The sequence below is a fragment of the Xiphias gladius genome, chromosome 8 (genome assembly GCF_016859285.1).
Source record: "Xiphias gladius isolate SHS-SW01 ecotype Sanya breed wild chromosome 8, ASM1685928v1, whole genome shotgun sequence".
Classification (NCBI taxonomy): domain Eukaryota; kingdom Metazoa; phylum Chordata; class Actinopteri; order Istiophoriformes; family Xiphiidae; genus Xiphias; species Xiphias gladius.
Window position 1 is genome coordinate 29,694,110 of NC_053407.1, and position 14,607 is coordinate 29,708,716.

Below are 14,607 nucleotides of genomic sequence, written 5' to 3' on the forward strand. Positions count from 1 at the left end.
TGTCAGTCAACCAGTATATGATATGTGTCCTATAAAACAGTCCATAGCATATGTCTTCACTGTCCAGTGAAATCCATGTATTTGTAATTGTGGACATTTTGAAATTTTCAGACAAACTGGGGGATGAAAGGATGTTACTGTCCCTCCACCTCAATTCACCAAGGAAATGCTGTCGGAGAAAAATTTGGTACTGAAAAGACGATCTATTAACGGTATCCTCGATTTCAGACGCCTGTTTATCTGAAATCATATTGATTTCAGATAAACAGAGTGAGGACTGTGGCTTTTGTCTCCCACGAATAACGTTGAAAGCGCACGAGGAAGAACCTTTTAATTTCCCGCATGAACAGGAGGAATGACTACAGCCAAACCAGTTTCATTGCTCGTGTGGGCACCTGACAATTGTTTTAAGACAGACTTGAAAAACACTGAATCCATCCGTTAAATGTTCATTTATGATTTAATAAACATTTCCCTGCTTCTCAAGCAAAATAAAGCATTTGAAGACCGTTTGGATTATCCGATCCATGTATTGTCACAAAGCTGAAAACTGGGCAGTTTTTTTTTTGCCCATTAAAAGTTCTCATGGGATTTCATAGAACTATGTACGATCTCATATCAGAGCAAAGTTATAAAGTTAGAGATGGTAAAAAAAACCCCAAAAACCCAAAAAAACCAAAAAGATTTACCTGTGAGTGGATCTTGACAAGCAGTCTTTCTGAATCCAAGTGTGGACATTTGAGAAAAGGAAAGTAATTTTGTGTTTTAGCACCGACGTAACTTCCCTGCACTTAGCAGGTATTTTATCTGAAACATCTGAGGCATATGTGACGCTGTGCCAACACTGTTGGGACGCACACAACATAGAAACCATCCAGTCATATGTGAAACCTGCTTTTCACGTCAGGGTAATGCATCAGCCTCAGGCAATCTGAGGGGAAATCACAGCGCAATGTGGCCGAATCAGGAGGATAGAAAAGCCGCGCAGTTAAGAAAAAGACGGAAATGGACACGGTGTCAAGGCAGCGAGTTCTCACTGTGAGACAAACCTGTATCCGTTCATTCTGCCTGACCCTTTAGACTCTAGAGGAAATGCATTTAAAAAAAAAAAGAAGCACACAATAGCTTTCAAACCAAGACGGATTTAAATGACCCCTGGGGAATGGTGGCTGTGGGGCGTCTGGATCAAATGTGCTTCGTGGTGATTTGCATTACTCTGTTGCCTCCGATGTATCAATCCAGCTTCCAAGCAGCATATAGTGATATGATCATTTTATTTGTGTGTCATCAGCAGGGATACAGCCTAAGGTGCTTTAAAATGCAGGATTAAAACAATAACAGACGACAGTGTGATACTGTAAAACATTCAAATCACTAACAACAAAATCAACAGCGTAAACTGAAGGGTAAGATTGACAAAGTTGGTCTGCCCCAAATTACAAGACAGATTAAAAATACGGGTTATTATCTTTTTAAAAATACAGAGGGCGTTTATTGTTCTAAGAGCCAGAAGGGGGGGTCCACAGTTTATGGGCGTAAAAACAAAGCAGCCTCCCCGGAGCTCTTGTCGCAAACATTAGGAACCTCTAAACAAAAGGCAGTGGAAGATCTGAGAGTTCTTGTGGGAACATTAAAAATGAGAGGCAGCCGTGTTCGTCTCTGTCTTCACCGTAGTCCTGGCTGGAGCTTTCTGAATTACTGTAACTGCCATTGTCTTCTTAGGCCGCCCAGGAGGGAGCCAGTTGAAACACAAGTAGAGGCACGTATCAGCGATGTAATGCTGCAGAAATCGCGTTTTAGTGACCTTGTTAAAATGGCTGATCTGTTGGGACAGACCTGCAAAACCCTGATCGGTCCTACAAGTAGAATCTCCCAGCGTCTACTCACCAGGTTAAAGGATTTTACTCATCCAGATATATTTATATCAGAAACTCATTTAGTAACGACTCCCTTCGTGGGGGTTATAGTGCGGGGGGAGTTTCAGAGAGGTGCCTGAGGCGTTCGTCACTTAGCCTGCCCTCTTCCATGCGAATGAGTTGGACGAAACAATGGCAACCAGTGAAACAGAACGTTGCATGGGTCACGTGGGTTGGCTTCAAGCACATCACGGCGATTTGCTCTGCATTAGTCTGCATAAACTACCGCGCTGCAGGAAGCGACTGCACAAACATTGGGGGCCGAATGTGTTGTGCCGATCGCTGCGATTTTCCTGCGATGCGCTGTGTTTTGTAGACGCTGCACCCGCCCCGAGCTGGAACCGCAAACGCACGCTCAGTTTCCGAATGACTGACCGTTCGAACGTTGCCGCAGCGCGTCCCTGTTCTAATCACTCGCCACCGCAAGTCATGTGTCCTCTCCGGGGCGCCCCCGGCGGTCTCCGGGTTGTCCGAGCGACCGCAGAGCGGCTGTGAACTGTACATGGATGTACATAGATGCATGTCCATAACTCACCTACGGTGTGCCTTTAAAAAAAAAAAAAGAACTTATGACGTTACGGCACCGTATTTGTTCCAGCATTCTCACAGACCCTTGCACTACTGAATGCGTCCCTCTGGCTGATGGTTTAGAGAAGTTAAGGTGGAAACTAAAACGTTGCGAGAACTCATTTGTTCCATCCTCTGTCGAGAGTTTCTACAGCTGCAACCAACTTCTCCTATTGTCTGTCGTGATCATTTTTTCCGTACAAGAATATGGATCCGCACCCGTTAGATCCTGTTTTCTGCTGCTATTTTGTTTTTTGATGGTTTTGAAATGTTTCCATTGCACTTTTATTTGAAAGGTTTTACTGTTTTATTGTCGTGTGCCGTGTATAAAGAGGAGATTATCTGTTGGTTTTTCACACAAACAAAGAACATCCAGGAACCAAAAGACTGCTCTTTAATGACATGTTGCAGACAGCGTGCAAGATCTTTATCTTTTCCAAAAGAGTATCAGTAAATATCTGAGGGGAGACAATGAAAAGCATCGCAGGGGTTCACAGCGGCGGCGTGGACGCGCGCGCGTCCTGCTCTCAGCATCTCAGCCTGCCGGGTTCTGCGCGGAAGAGTCTCTTGAGGACGAGGACCTGCAGGTACCCGGACAGGAGGATGACCAGGCTTTGGGTCGCCGACCACCAGCTGACGTAGTTGAGGTTGGACAGGAGGAGGTAGTGATCCTTGCCTTTCCGCATGCGGGCGAAGTTGTAATGACGCCAAATGTGGAAGATCTGGTTCTGGAGCTTCTGTACGCTCACCTGAGCCAGACACGTGACATATATTAGCATGACATCACACGTAACTCTGCGTTGCGCTACGTGATGGATCACAGCTGACGGCTGCCGTTATACTGTCGCCTTTCAAGTACTAATGAAGTAAAGCTGATCCACCTCCTGCTTACAGTGATAAACACAAAGGGCTCTTTACCTCCAAAGAATCCTCTGTCTCGTCCTCGCTGTGGTGTAAAGTAACTAAGTACATTTACTCAAGTACTGTGCTTGAGTACGGTTTTGAGGTACTTGTGCTCTAAATGAGTATTTCCATTTTCTGAGACAGTACTTTACACTTCTACTCCACTACATTTTAGGAGAAAAAAACGCCACTTTCTACTGCTCTACATTTACCTGACAGTTGTTGTTTAAAGTTTCCTCACAGATTATATTTTACATTAAATAAAAATAAATACGAAACCTGTATTTTAATGCGCCGCCTGGTGACTGAGCCTGGTTGGTGCCTCTTGTCACATCAGGGATGTTTGATAGTTGTCAGCAGAGACATTTCCCCCCTAAACTTCTCAGGTGGTTTCATTTAAATAACTGTTTAAGGCCCAAAGAGGTAAAAATTTTACTGTGATAGTGGAACTACAGGAAGTACTTTTACTGTGATACTGGAACTACATGAGGTACTTTTACTGTAATAGTGGAACTAGATGAAGTACTTTTACTGTGATAGTGGAACTAGATGAAGTACTTTTACTGTAATACTGGAACTACAGGAAGTACTTTTACTGTGATAGTGGAACTACAGGAAGTACTTTTACTGTGATACTGTGACTACATGAAGTACTTTTACTGTGACACTGGTACTAGATGAAGTACTTTTACTGTGATACTGGAACTACAGGAAGTACTTTTACTGTGATAGTGGAACTACAGGAAGTACTTTTACTGTGATAGTGGAACTACAGGAGGTACTTTTACCGTGAGACTGGAACTAGATGAAGTACTTTTACTGTGACACTGGAACTACAGGAAGTACTTTTACTGTGATACTGTGACTACATGAAGTACTTTTACTGTGACACTGGAACTAGATGAAGTACTTTTACTGTGACACTGGAACTAGATGAAGTACTTTTACTGTGATACTGTGACTACATGAAGTACTTTTACTGTGACACTGGAACTAGATGAAGTACTTTTACTGTGACACTGGAACTAGATGAAGTACTTTTACAGTAATACTGTGACTACAGGAAGTACTTTTACTGTGACACTGGAACTAGATGAAGTACTTTTACAGTAATACTGTGACTACAGGAAGTACTTTTACTGTGACACTGGAACTAGATGAAGTACTTTTATTTTTGATACTTTAAGTAGATTTTGTACTTCTGTACTTTCACTTCAGTAGGATCTTAAATCGCAGACTCGTACTCGTAACGAAACGTTCTTCCTGTCGATGGAGAGGCCGAAGAGACCCTGCCTGTCTGTAAGTCTCAGGCCGTATTTGACAATGAGACAAATACCTCAATACCAGTCAGCGTGCTGTTGAGGACTTCCTCCCCCTCGTCCTTCTCTCCCTTTGACTCCTGGAATCCTTCGTAGATGACACCAAAGTTCACAAAGACCCTGATTCCTCCAAATTGGTTGTTGTGGTTCCCAAAACACATCCGGTAAAAACCTGTCAGGAGGAACCTGCAGTTACCTGAGAGGAACCGGCGCTGCGGAGACTGAGGCGCTGGTTCCTCTCAGGCGGTCCTACCTGTCACCTCGGCCTGGAAATTCACCTGACCGACGGCCTCGTTCCTCGAAGCCACGAGAGCGCCCTGCGGCGAGCTGACCGTCACAAACAGCCGGCGATCCTGGGCCATCCCCGTTACCCGCTGTACCTGCGTTCATAGACACACGCGAAGTACTCGTCTCCGGAAAACAGCTGGAACCACGATAAGCACCGATTCGATCGGCCGACTGCTTATCGTGTGATCGCACCGATACGCGGCTGGAGGGGCCACAGACAATATGTTCCACAAATCTGAAAGATTTAGAGCTGGATACGTGACAACCAACAACGAAATCTCTGATAATTGAGTTCAAAGACACTCAAACCTACTTAAATACTTTACCTGTACTTAGTGAAACAGACTCGGATTTAACTCAAATAAATTATGTCAGTCAAAGTTTAAGTTTCTCTCAAGTGCAGTTCATGTATTCTACTGTTCAAATGATCAAATATGGTCCAAATATGAATTAAATGCGGATCTCTTTTGTTCTATTAAAAGTCGGAATCTTCTGGATGAATGTATCTTATTTTTTTTAAATTTAGTTTGGGTGCACTGCTTCTATTTTACTCTACATCTTGATAATTTCTCAATGACTTGCATGGTTTTGATTACCGTTTCTCTACTAGCGCCTCCACAGGTCAAGGGGTGTTCATATCCCAAAGTGACCGAAGCTGCAGAGGCTCAACCTGAAAGCTCCAACTCGTGATCCAACGCTAACTGTGGAGCTGCGTTTTTGCAGGTTTGAGATGAGCTCTGTAATGATCTGGCGCTATATAAATAAAACTGAATTGAATGAGTTGGCTTAACCCTGGAAGCCAGCTTTTTTAATGACAGCGTACCGTACGCATACTGCAACCTCCTATCTGGTTTAGGCAGGGTCACGATCTCATGTTTGCAAGTCTACCTGGATCACCTTGAAAGCCGGCGTGATAAGCCTGAGGACAACACGCCCAAGGGCGGACAGACACATCTGCTGCTGTGCGGTTATTTTACGACGGCACATCGGGTTACGAACGTATCCATGTGCGCAGACAAGACGAGACCCGGTCCCACGGGTCTACCGTGAAAACTCTCACCATGTACATCAGGTAGAAGCTCCCGCTCTGGTGGGCGAAGTGCCAGAAACACTCCTTTTCTGCGGCAGGAACCTCGACGGCAAAGTCATATTTGTCCGAGCCCCCGAACAGAGCGGCGTCCCCCTCACTGAGGGCGGGTTCGGACTTCCTGGCCCAGACGCCCTGAGAGCTCAGCACCACGAGCAGAGCCTCCAGCAGCATGACCGCAGTCCGAAGGAGTCCGCCGCGTTCTTCTGTTCTTTCTCAAGACACCGGCCGGAGGAGAATTATTAACCACCACCTCAAACTCAAGTCACGAGACCGTACATTTGATAAGGTCATCGGCGTAGTGTGACCGAAATCTTGCATCTTATCATCACGTTTCATGAACCTCACTCAGCGTTTACTTACTGAGGCTGTTTTAAAAAATAAACTCTATATTTTGAGCTGTTCTGAAACATTTAGAAATTCAGGGGGACCAACGGGGCTGAGAGCCACAGACGGAAAAGTACAAAATAATCTTAGACTTCAATCCGTTGTGTAAACACTCAGGTCATAATCTTTATAAACTGGTTCTGTTGTAGACGAAGTCCTTCTGTTCAGCATCTATCAGCAGAAGATTAACATTTCCTAAATGGTTAATAGGCTATGAGGACAGTTTATGAATTGAAAGTGTTTTTCAACCATTATAAACTGTCTTTTACTAAATTATTATTCATTATCTGTCTATACAGCAGCCTCCGGTTTTTGTTGCCCACAAGAGGAGTTATAGTTGTCAACCAACTACATTAGAGTGTGTTTTACACATATGTGTTTATATGTGGCTGATGAACGCTAAATCGGGGGCTTCAGGTGAAGAGCAAACAATAATCTGTTGGTTTACAGCGTAAACCAAACCGACCGATATCATTTCTTATGAAACAACAATCTTATGACGGTCCAACCTGAACTAAAAGCTTTCAGTTACATCACCATTAGCAATAGACACAGGAAGGTTTAAAACCGCAGGAGTGAGGAGACGGAGATTTGACGATTACAATGATTAAAAATATGCACATAAAATGCCTCCATCTCTGCATTTTACTTTCAGCTGAATGATTATAAAAGACTGAACTTGTGTTTTACTAAACTTTTTCTTGCAAAGTATTTATTACTGCAGCGCTGGGGACAGTATTTTGTTAATTTATGCTGTAAGTTCTGTACTTCTGTTGACAATCGCTCGTTTCACCATTCAAACTATTTTGATTCTGTTATTAAAAACCTCAGCCTCCTTAGATGATTATGTTAAGCAAACCGTCTCCAGTTCGAGTATGTGAGAGGCTGGCGTGGGCAGTTCCACCTGTCTGAGCGCAGGGAGCCGTTCCACTCTGAAGCTGAATCTTTAGTACTGAGTAAATGTCTTGCGCGGTTGCTACGCTTTGGCAGTTGTGGAGGAAGTACTCAGAACTTTTGCTGAAGGAAAAGCATGTGATACCAAAAATCTTGTTTTCACTGTATTTATTTTGTATAGTCTGTATTCTAATTTATTGTTCTATGGATCTCCCCTGAGCTGTGTCCATATTAAGTTTGAACTGAATTAAAATACCAAAAGTAAAAGTACTCATTATGCAGAAAGGACCATTTCAGGATGACTTATATTTTATAAGATTATAATTATTGATGCATTTGTCGTAAGCATCACTTCAATGTTGCAGCTTGTAAAGGTGAAGCTAATTGTAACTACTTTATTTCCTGGCATGTGGCTTAATTTTGGCCTAACCTTTCATGTTACTCATGAATGAAATGACTGTGTGTGATGTGAGAGGTGTCACGTGTAGAGAACTGTCTCCCGACGCCGCGGTTCGCCTCGGCTCCACAGAGACTCTGAGCCTCCTTTAGCTCATTGTTTTGGTCTTTCGGCCTGAAGCTGATGAACCCAGTGTACGACACCTGCCCGGCTCCAAACTGCAGACAGGCGGAGGTTGGTAAAAGGAGGACACAAATACAGGTGGATACAAATACGACTCCAATCGGACGATGAAGTTGCTCTGTATTGACTGTATATGCAAATGTTTGCGAACATGTGTAGCTTAACCTTGAGAGGTTAACATGTCACATGTTGTGTTTTGCAGCTTTTTCAGATGCTAAAGTGCAGGGTTTCTGCAGGATTCACCAAATTCAATTTAAGGCTTTTTAATGCCTTTTTATCACGACATAAATGGAAAACCAGAAGGGGTAATACGGCCGGGAATTATGAATTGTTATGTCACATATATCACAAACACTCAGTTCACTTAGGTTTCTGCTGAAATCTTTACTTGTCTATGATGAGCTGAAGGTCTTCCAGCTCCTGCAGCACCAGCAGTGACAGTGTTAACCGCAGGTCTGACGGTTCTGACTGAAACTCCACAAAAAAAAAAGGATTGAACTGCCTCCTGTCACATGATCCACTGTCACAACAGTCCAGCTGTTAGTTTGGAGGAAGAGAACCACTAAAAATATCATTTCCTATTGCAGACAAGAGAAAATATCTTACAGTTCTGTAATTGCATTCGAGACTTTTTAACACCCTCTAATGCCTTTTTTTTTCGAGGAGGCTGACTTCAGGACCTGGAGAGACCCTGAAATGGGCTTTTGAGTGGCACGAAATCTGCACCAAGTGGCCCAAATGCTGCCCTGGTGTGATCTGCGGGCACAAGACCCTCTCTTTCTTTATTCTAGGGGGCATCTGCCAGCGTCGGCCTGCACTAATGTCGCAACACACTGGCCCCCCCCCCCCTACAGATGCATGACACCGTGTACCACGTGGGTACCTGATCCCCCAGACAGAGCCTCACGTTGCAGGCGAGAGAGGAGGCGCTTTTTATTTTTACCTCTGCCCCTTAGAGGGTCTGTGCACCGGAACACTACTGGAACAATATGTTTTGGTATTAGAAGCCTTTAAAGAATATCTATATCTGTATCTGTATCTGTATATATATATATATATATACACACAGTATATCTATGATGGGTGAGCCAACACGAAGAAGGTCTTGAAGCTGACTCTCTGCTTCTCCTTAAACTTCACTGTCGTCTTCAGTGAGTTGAGAAGCACTCGGGCCTTTTCTCTGTTAATGATTCAAGCCGTTTGTTTGCCCCTGTAAAAGGAAAAAATCTAATCGATTTACTGAAGGTTACTGTCCTCTACACGCACGTCTCCCTGTAAAACAGGCTCCCCAACTGGGGGGCAGGATCGTTCTACGGTTCAGATCGTTATTATTATTGATCGGGGTTTGTTCCACCGATCGATCAGTTCAGCGAGGGGTGGCAACGCACAGTGCAGGCAGAGAAAAGAAACATCAGGTTGGTTTTACTTTGGGGCTTCATCTTGTGTGTAGAACAAAAGTAAGTTATTAATGGTGGCGCCGTTCGAGCTTGAGTTAGTGAAGTAGTTCATTACTAAAGCTGCTGTAATTAGTCGATTAAGAGACTAGTTGATCAACAGAAAATGATTTGGCAACAATTTTAAGAGGTAATTCATCCTTTTGAGTCATTTTTTAAGGAGAAAGTGTCAAACTTCTCTGGTTTCAGCTTCTCGAATGTGATTCTTTCTGTGGTTTTCTGTGATAGTAAACTAAATATCCTTGGGTTTTGGGCGGTCGATCGAACAGAACGCAGAGTTGGATGAGAAGCTCAATACCACTCTCGTGTCTGTACAGTAAATGTGTAGCTGGAGTTGGCAGTTGTTTAGCTTAGCTTAGCATAAAGACTGGAAACAGGGGGAAACAGTTAGCCTGGCTCTGTACAAGGTTACAGTAACAAAATCCGCTCACTAAATAAAATGTCATATATCTTGTTTGTTTAATTGCAACTGACCTCCCAAGAAAAACAGCAGAATCAATCATTTCAGCAAGTTCCCCAAAACAACACCCGTTTACGTTGAAGTGACAGAGCCTCTAGTGACCATGAGGATTATGACAGGAGGAAGTTACATCGGCATTATCACAGAGCAACTGAGCCCAATGTATTTTGTTGTTTAATTTGGAGGACTCGTTGGTTCTTGTTGGCTCTGAACCAATCTGTACAGGCAACCAGCAGAAACTCCAGGAAGCCTCTGAGTCCAGCCAAGAAAGAGTCCGGCACATAACTACCTGTAAGAAAGAATATCGTTTTTACACCTCAGTAATGTACAGACACGAGAGCGGAATCGATCTTCCCATCTCGCTCTCTGCGTGAAAGCAAATGCGCGTTTCCTAAATGTAAGTTGGGATCAAATTAGCTCGGGGATAAGAATGCGTGAGGATGTCGAAGACAACCTGAATGAATGCTGATGTAAAATAACAAACGGGCAGCCAACGAAACTCCAGTATACGGTACCTGATCACTGACTGAGAAAGAAACCCTCTGCATAATACAAGCAGTCATCTTCCACCCCCACCATGGCAGCATAGACAGCGGTGGAGGGTTGAGGCCTGGGGGCGGCTGCGGCGAAAGGGTAACGGAAAGGGGCCGCGGCACCGGACCTGGGGGCTGCTGCACCGAAGGGCCCCGGTCCCTCATCCCAGTCGTCCTCAACGTCGCCCAGTTCAAAATCTTGGAACATCCTGTGCATCTTGTGCCCCTGATCAAGCCGCAGAGCTCCGGCGAGGACGTGGTAGGTGTCTCTCAGACCTTCGGTCACACTGTTGAACTCACTGTTGCACTTCACCAGGTTCACAAGTTTGGTCTTGGCGCACTTCCTCACCAGCTCGTGGGCTGTGGTCAGAGTCATGGAGAGTTTCCAAAGGGCTCTGTTCACATTTGCGGAGATCCGGCCTGGCCCTCTTTGTTTGAGGTTCTCAACCAGCCCTTCCATGGCTTTTACTCTTTCTGTAAGGCGGCGACAGCGGCTCTTATTGACCTTCACCTCAGCAGCCATCCAGAAGATGCCCCTGCACAAGCCCAAGATGTCCTCAATATGCTCCATGGCAAGCTGAAAAAAAAACAAAAACAAAAAGGCAGTTGACTTGGGATGAAACGAAATGTAAATCAATCAATATGAAAAATAAATCCCACGGAAATGGGGCACAGAACTACAACACGGTTAACTAGACTGAAATTTCCTAAACTGAGATAAATAACCAAATAACTACATGTACTCAGGCGAACTGAAAGAATTAGGAGAGATTAATTAAAAAGTGACTAACTCTCTTATATGTCAATGTAAACCTTACAGGAAAGTGCATGCAAAGAAGCTAAGACAGCACCAGTTTAACTGGGAACTCCTGTAACGTCATCGTCATTTTTGTTTTTCGACACGATGAGGAAATATTTTTGATCAACACATCTGCCAGGTCACAAAATGATTGCGCTATTTTTTATGGTTCTGTTCCGGCACTCAGATCTTTGTTACGGTTCGGGAAAGATGGTGGTTTTGTTTCAGTGTAAATAAACAGGCTGAGCCCGAAGTCACTGTGAATTTTTCCAGACCAGGATCTTTCCTGAACCTGAACCAGGTGCCGTGAGAGTCTAAACACAACCGTAAACCAGTTTAATGATGCTAATGGTTTTTTTTTTTGTTTTTTTTTTGGGTCATGTGATTTCTGTTCTCAGATTATTTGTTATGGGAAAGTGTAATAATTAAAGAGGGTGAGTGAAACTGACAGAAAGCAAGTCTCAGAAACACAAACACTTTTCCAAGCACTCGAAAAGTCGCTCGACTTTTCCCCCAAACGTTCTCAGCTATCTGGTCCTCACCAGGTTATTTATGGTTTCTTTTTATCATCTTTATAATTCCAGTCTTTAGACTTTACAAGACAAATATAAGTCAAATAGTATAAAATAAACAAAAATATCAAAATAAAAAAATAAAATAAAATATATCTCAGATATTATGGATACAATCATCTCTCCAACATGTTTTTACAAAATACAACATTTCATCTTAACCGGTGAATCTGTAAACAGGTTTTATCTCCATTTCTACACAAGATAGTTAATTCTGTCCTCTTTCAACCATTTCCAAAACTGTTCTATTTAACTAGATAGACACAATGACATTATCCCGTCAGTGGCTCAGTCATTAGAAACTCATGCTGTGCAGCCAAGCATCGTTCAAACCCACGGATGGAGATGCCAAAGTGTCCAAAGATACCAAATACAGCACGTTAGATCGGGTTTTGAGGAAATGTGTCTTTGGGTTGAATGTTTCTCTTTGTATTGACCTACAGTTCATCTTCAGTGAAGAGCTGGAGGAGCAGGATACAGACTATAAATCAAACCGCCAGACAACGTGATCAGGAAGTCAAATGGTGACTTAAACCACTCTCCTGTAAGAGCAGGAAGTTGCCAGGTTCTCTCGAAATCTTTCTGACTTCCCAAAAGTGGCTGTCAGAGAGCACCGGTCACATTCCACAGGAATAGGCCCAGTGGGGTCAGGTGTGGTTTTACATTTGATGTATATCAATTAAAATATGATGCCAATCTAAAATACTAAATTGGATTTTAGAAAGGAAGGTGGTGATTTGTCCACTGTACTTGCAGATCTACACCTTCACCCTTGTGTCCACACACTGAAAGTTTTTCTTGATACGCGGGCATGTGAACGAAAAGCAGGTAACACTTTCAGAAGAAAAGAGGCGATGCGTTCAGGCGGGCAGCAGCCCTGACGTGACGAGACGCGGCCCTCGCATTCTTTTGCACGGAGCCAGTCTGGCAGTGCAGCGGGGCGGCGGCACTGGCGTCCGCGGCAAAACAACGGAGGGTCGTCGGCAAAAAAGTTTAACCGGGCTCAACTTATGCAAACGAAAGCACGCAGATTCAAACTAACGTAAAGCATGAACACACGCAACCATAAAGCCAAAAAATAAAACTAACTATACAGAATTTCAGATAGTGTATCCAACGAAGTGAGGTGGATGAAACTGTTGGGAACTGCTGAGTTTCTCTCTGTAATATTTTAAGGTCCTGACCTTACTCTGGAAAGTGCCTGGAGATAATCTATGGCATTATTTAGTGCTATATAAATAAAACTGAACTGAATTGAATTGAATTGAAACATGACACAGGATTAAAATCGGTAAAAGGTTAAAATAACTTATTTTCGTATCGATCCTGCAGAGTAGGAGTCATTTCCTACGTTAAGAAAATTGATAAAATGCTTTTTCTCCTTGTGCTCAGAGTAATATGAAGACTGAAGGGTTCGACAAGATGTGTCTCAGGGAGGAAAAAGCTTTGTGCACGGCGTCAGGGTTGAAGGTGATGGCAGCTGCGACATAAACACTTGTCAGGTAAACTTACCACAAAGTGTTTGTGGCATAGAGGCCGACAGAGACAGTCTTAATTCTACTACAATACAAAACCATGATTTATACAGTCCTTTTCTGAATAATCTCAAACTTGAAAAGAAAGTTTACCTGGGGGCAGACGTCGATGTAAGTGTCCTGTTGGATGCAGCTGCTCGGACCGAAGAAACTATCGCTGTGCTTTCGTCCTCTTCCCCTCCCTCTTTGGCATCTGTAGCATCTTTGACGTATTGTCACCGTCACAGTGCATCGTCCGTTTTCGATACCTGTTTCAGCAGGTCATCGCTTAGACTGGAATCTCTGGTCTTGATAAGCATCCATAAGGCTGTTTGCAACAGACTGCAATGTGGTTATGAGTAGATATAAGTGTCAATTAATGCATTTGTCGAGATGATAATTCCTCCCGTAAGTGGAGGCTGCTGTATAACTCAGCTGGAATAATATAAAATTTATCTTCATAAGAGAAGTTATAATCGTTGAGAAACACTGTCCATTAACAAAACTTAAACTTTAACGCATAACACAACAAAACCTGAAAAAGTCCCAGTTAAGTGCAGGGTTAATACTCTTTATAGGCCCTTTAAACTTGTACTCTGATGGGAAAAGGAGCAGAAATACCCTGCAGCAGGAACCCTGAAGACTAAGTAATGGCTGCAGTCTGCTTTGTCCTGTTGACTCGAGGAGTCACCATAACGCACACATGATAACATATCACTGCAGATAAGCAGTGAACCAAAACTATCCACTGTTCTACTTTGGTCGCTCGTGTACGGGAAGAAGGTATTTAGAAAAACCAGTCAGGCGGGTCACAGTTGCTCCGGAGTAAAAAGTAAAAGTAAAAGTAAAAAGAAACACAAGATCAGGAAAGAGGGAACCGCTAAATAAAAGAGCAGTCTCTGTCGATGCATTTAAAACGAGACCAACGGTATGATATGAAACCTTCAAAAGTATCAGAGCCATAAAAACACGCAGCTATCACGCGTGGTTCATGATCCTTTGCCAGGGAGAATCTCATTTTGTTCACCGGCACTCATGGGCGACGCAGTACGCGAACGCTAAAGAAGCAGCGATCTTTGCTCACCCGTTAGCCAACAGGTGTCTGGTTTCTAACCAAAAGCAGAGCTGGAACATGAGTTAGCACATTTATTGAAGTCCAGCTGCCCTCGATTCAACTCTCCTTGGATTAACCACGACCCGGAGGACTGAGAATCTTTGCAGACGTCTTGGCGAGGACACACTCAGAGGGGCACGTGAGCATGAAAGGAGAACCGGGAAAGTTCCAGACTACAGAAACCTGGAACTGAAAGGACAACCGGGAAAGTTTCAGACTA

The 14,607-nt window shown here is 43.6% G+C and overlaps 1 protein-coding gene across 1 annotated transcript; it reads right to left on the minus strand.

Moving 5' to 3' along the window:
- Positions 1 to 2,667: 2,667 nt before the first annotated feature.
- Positions 2,668 to 6,268, minus strand: LOC120793394 (transmembrane emp24 domain-containing protein 6-like). The gene is made up of 4 exons (XM_040133421.1): positions 6,054 to 6,268; positions 4,959 to 5,085; positions 4,723 to 4,877; positions 2,668 to 3,232 (listed from the first exon to the last, which is right to left on the minus strand). Exons 1-4 carry the CDS (start codon positions 6,252 to 6,254, stop codon positions 3,011 to 3,013), a joined length of 705 nt encoding a protein of 234 aa, XP_039989355.1. The 5' UTR covers positions 6,255 to 6,268; the 3' UTR covers positions 2,668 to 3,010.
- Positions 6,269 to 14,607: the final 8,339 nt, after the last annotated feature.

Coding starts and splice junctions, on each gene's coding strand:
- LOC120793394 (XM_040133421.1), bottom strand. CDS start 6,254: ATGCTGCTGGAGGCTCTGCTCGTGGTGCTGAGCTCTCAGGGCGTCTGG. Junction 5,086..6,053: donor GCTTCTACCTGATGTACATG/GTGAGAGTTTTC, acceptor CTATGAACGCAG/GTACAGCGGGTAACGGGGAT. Junction 3,233..4,722: donor GCACGCTGACTGGTATTGAG/GTATTTGTCTCA, acceptor TGTCTGGCTCAG/GTGAGCGTACAGAAGCTCCA.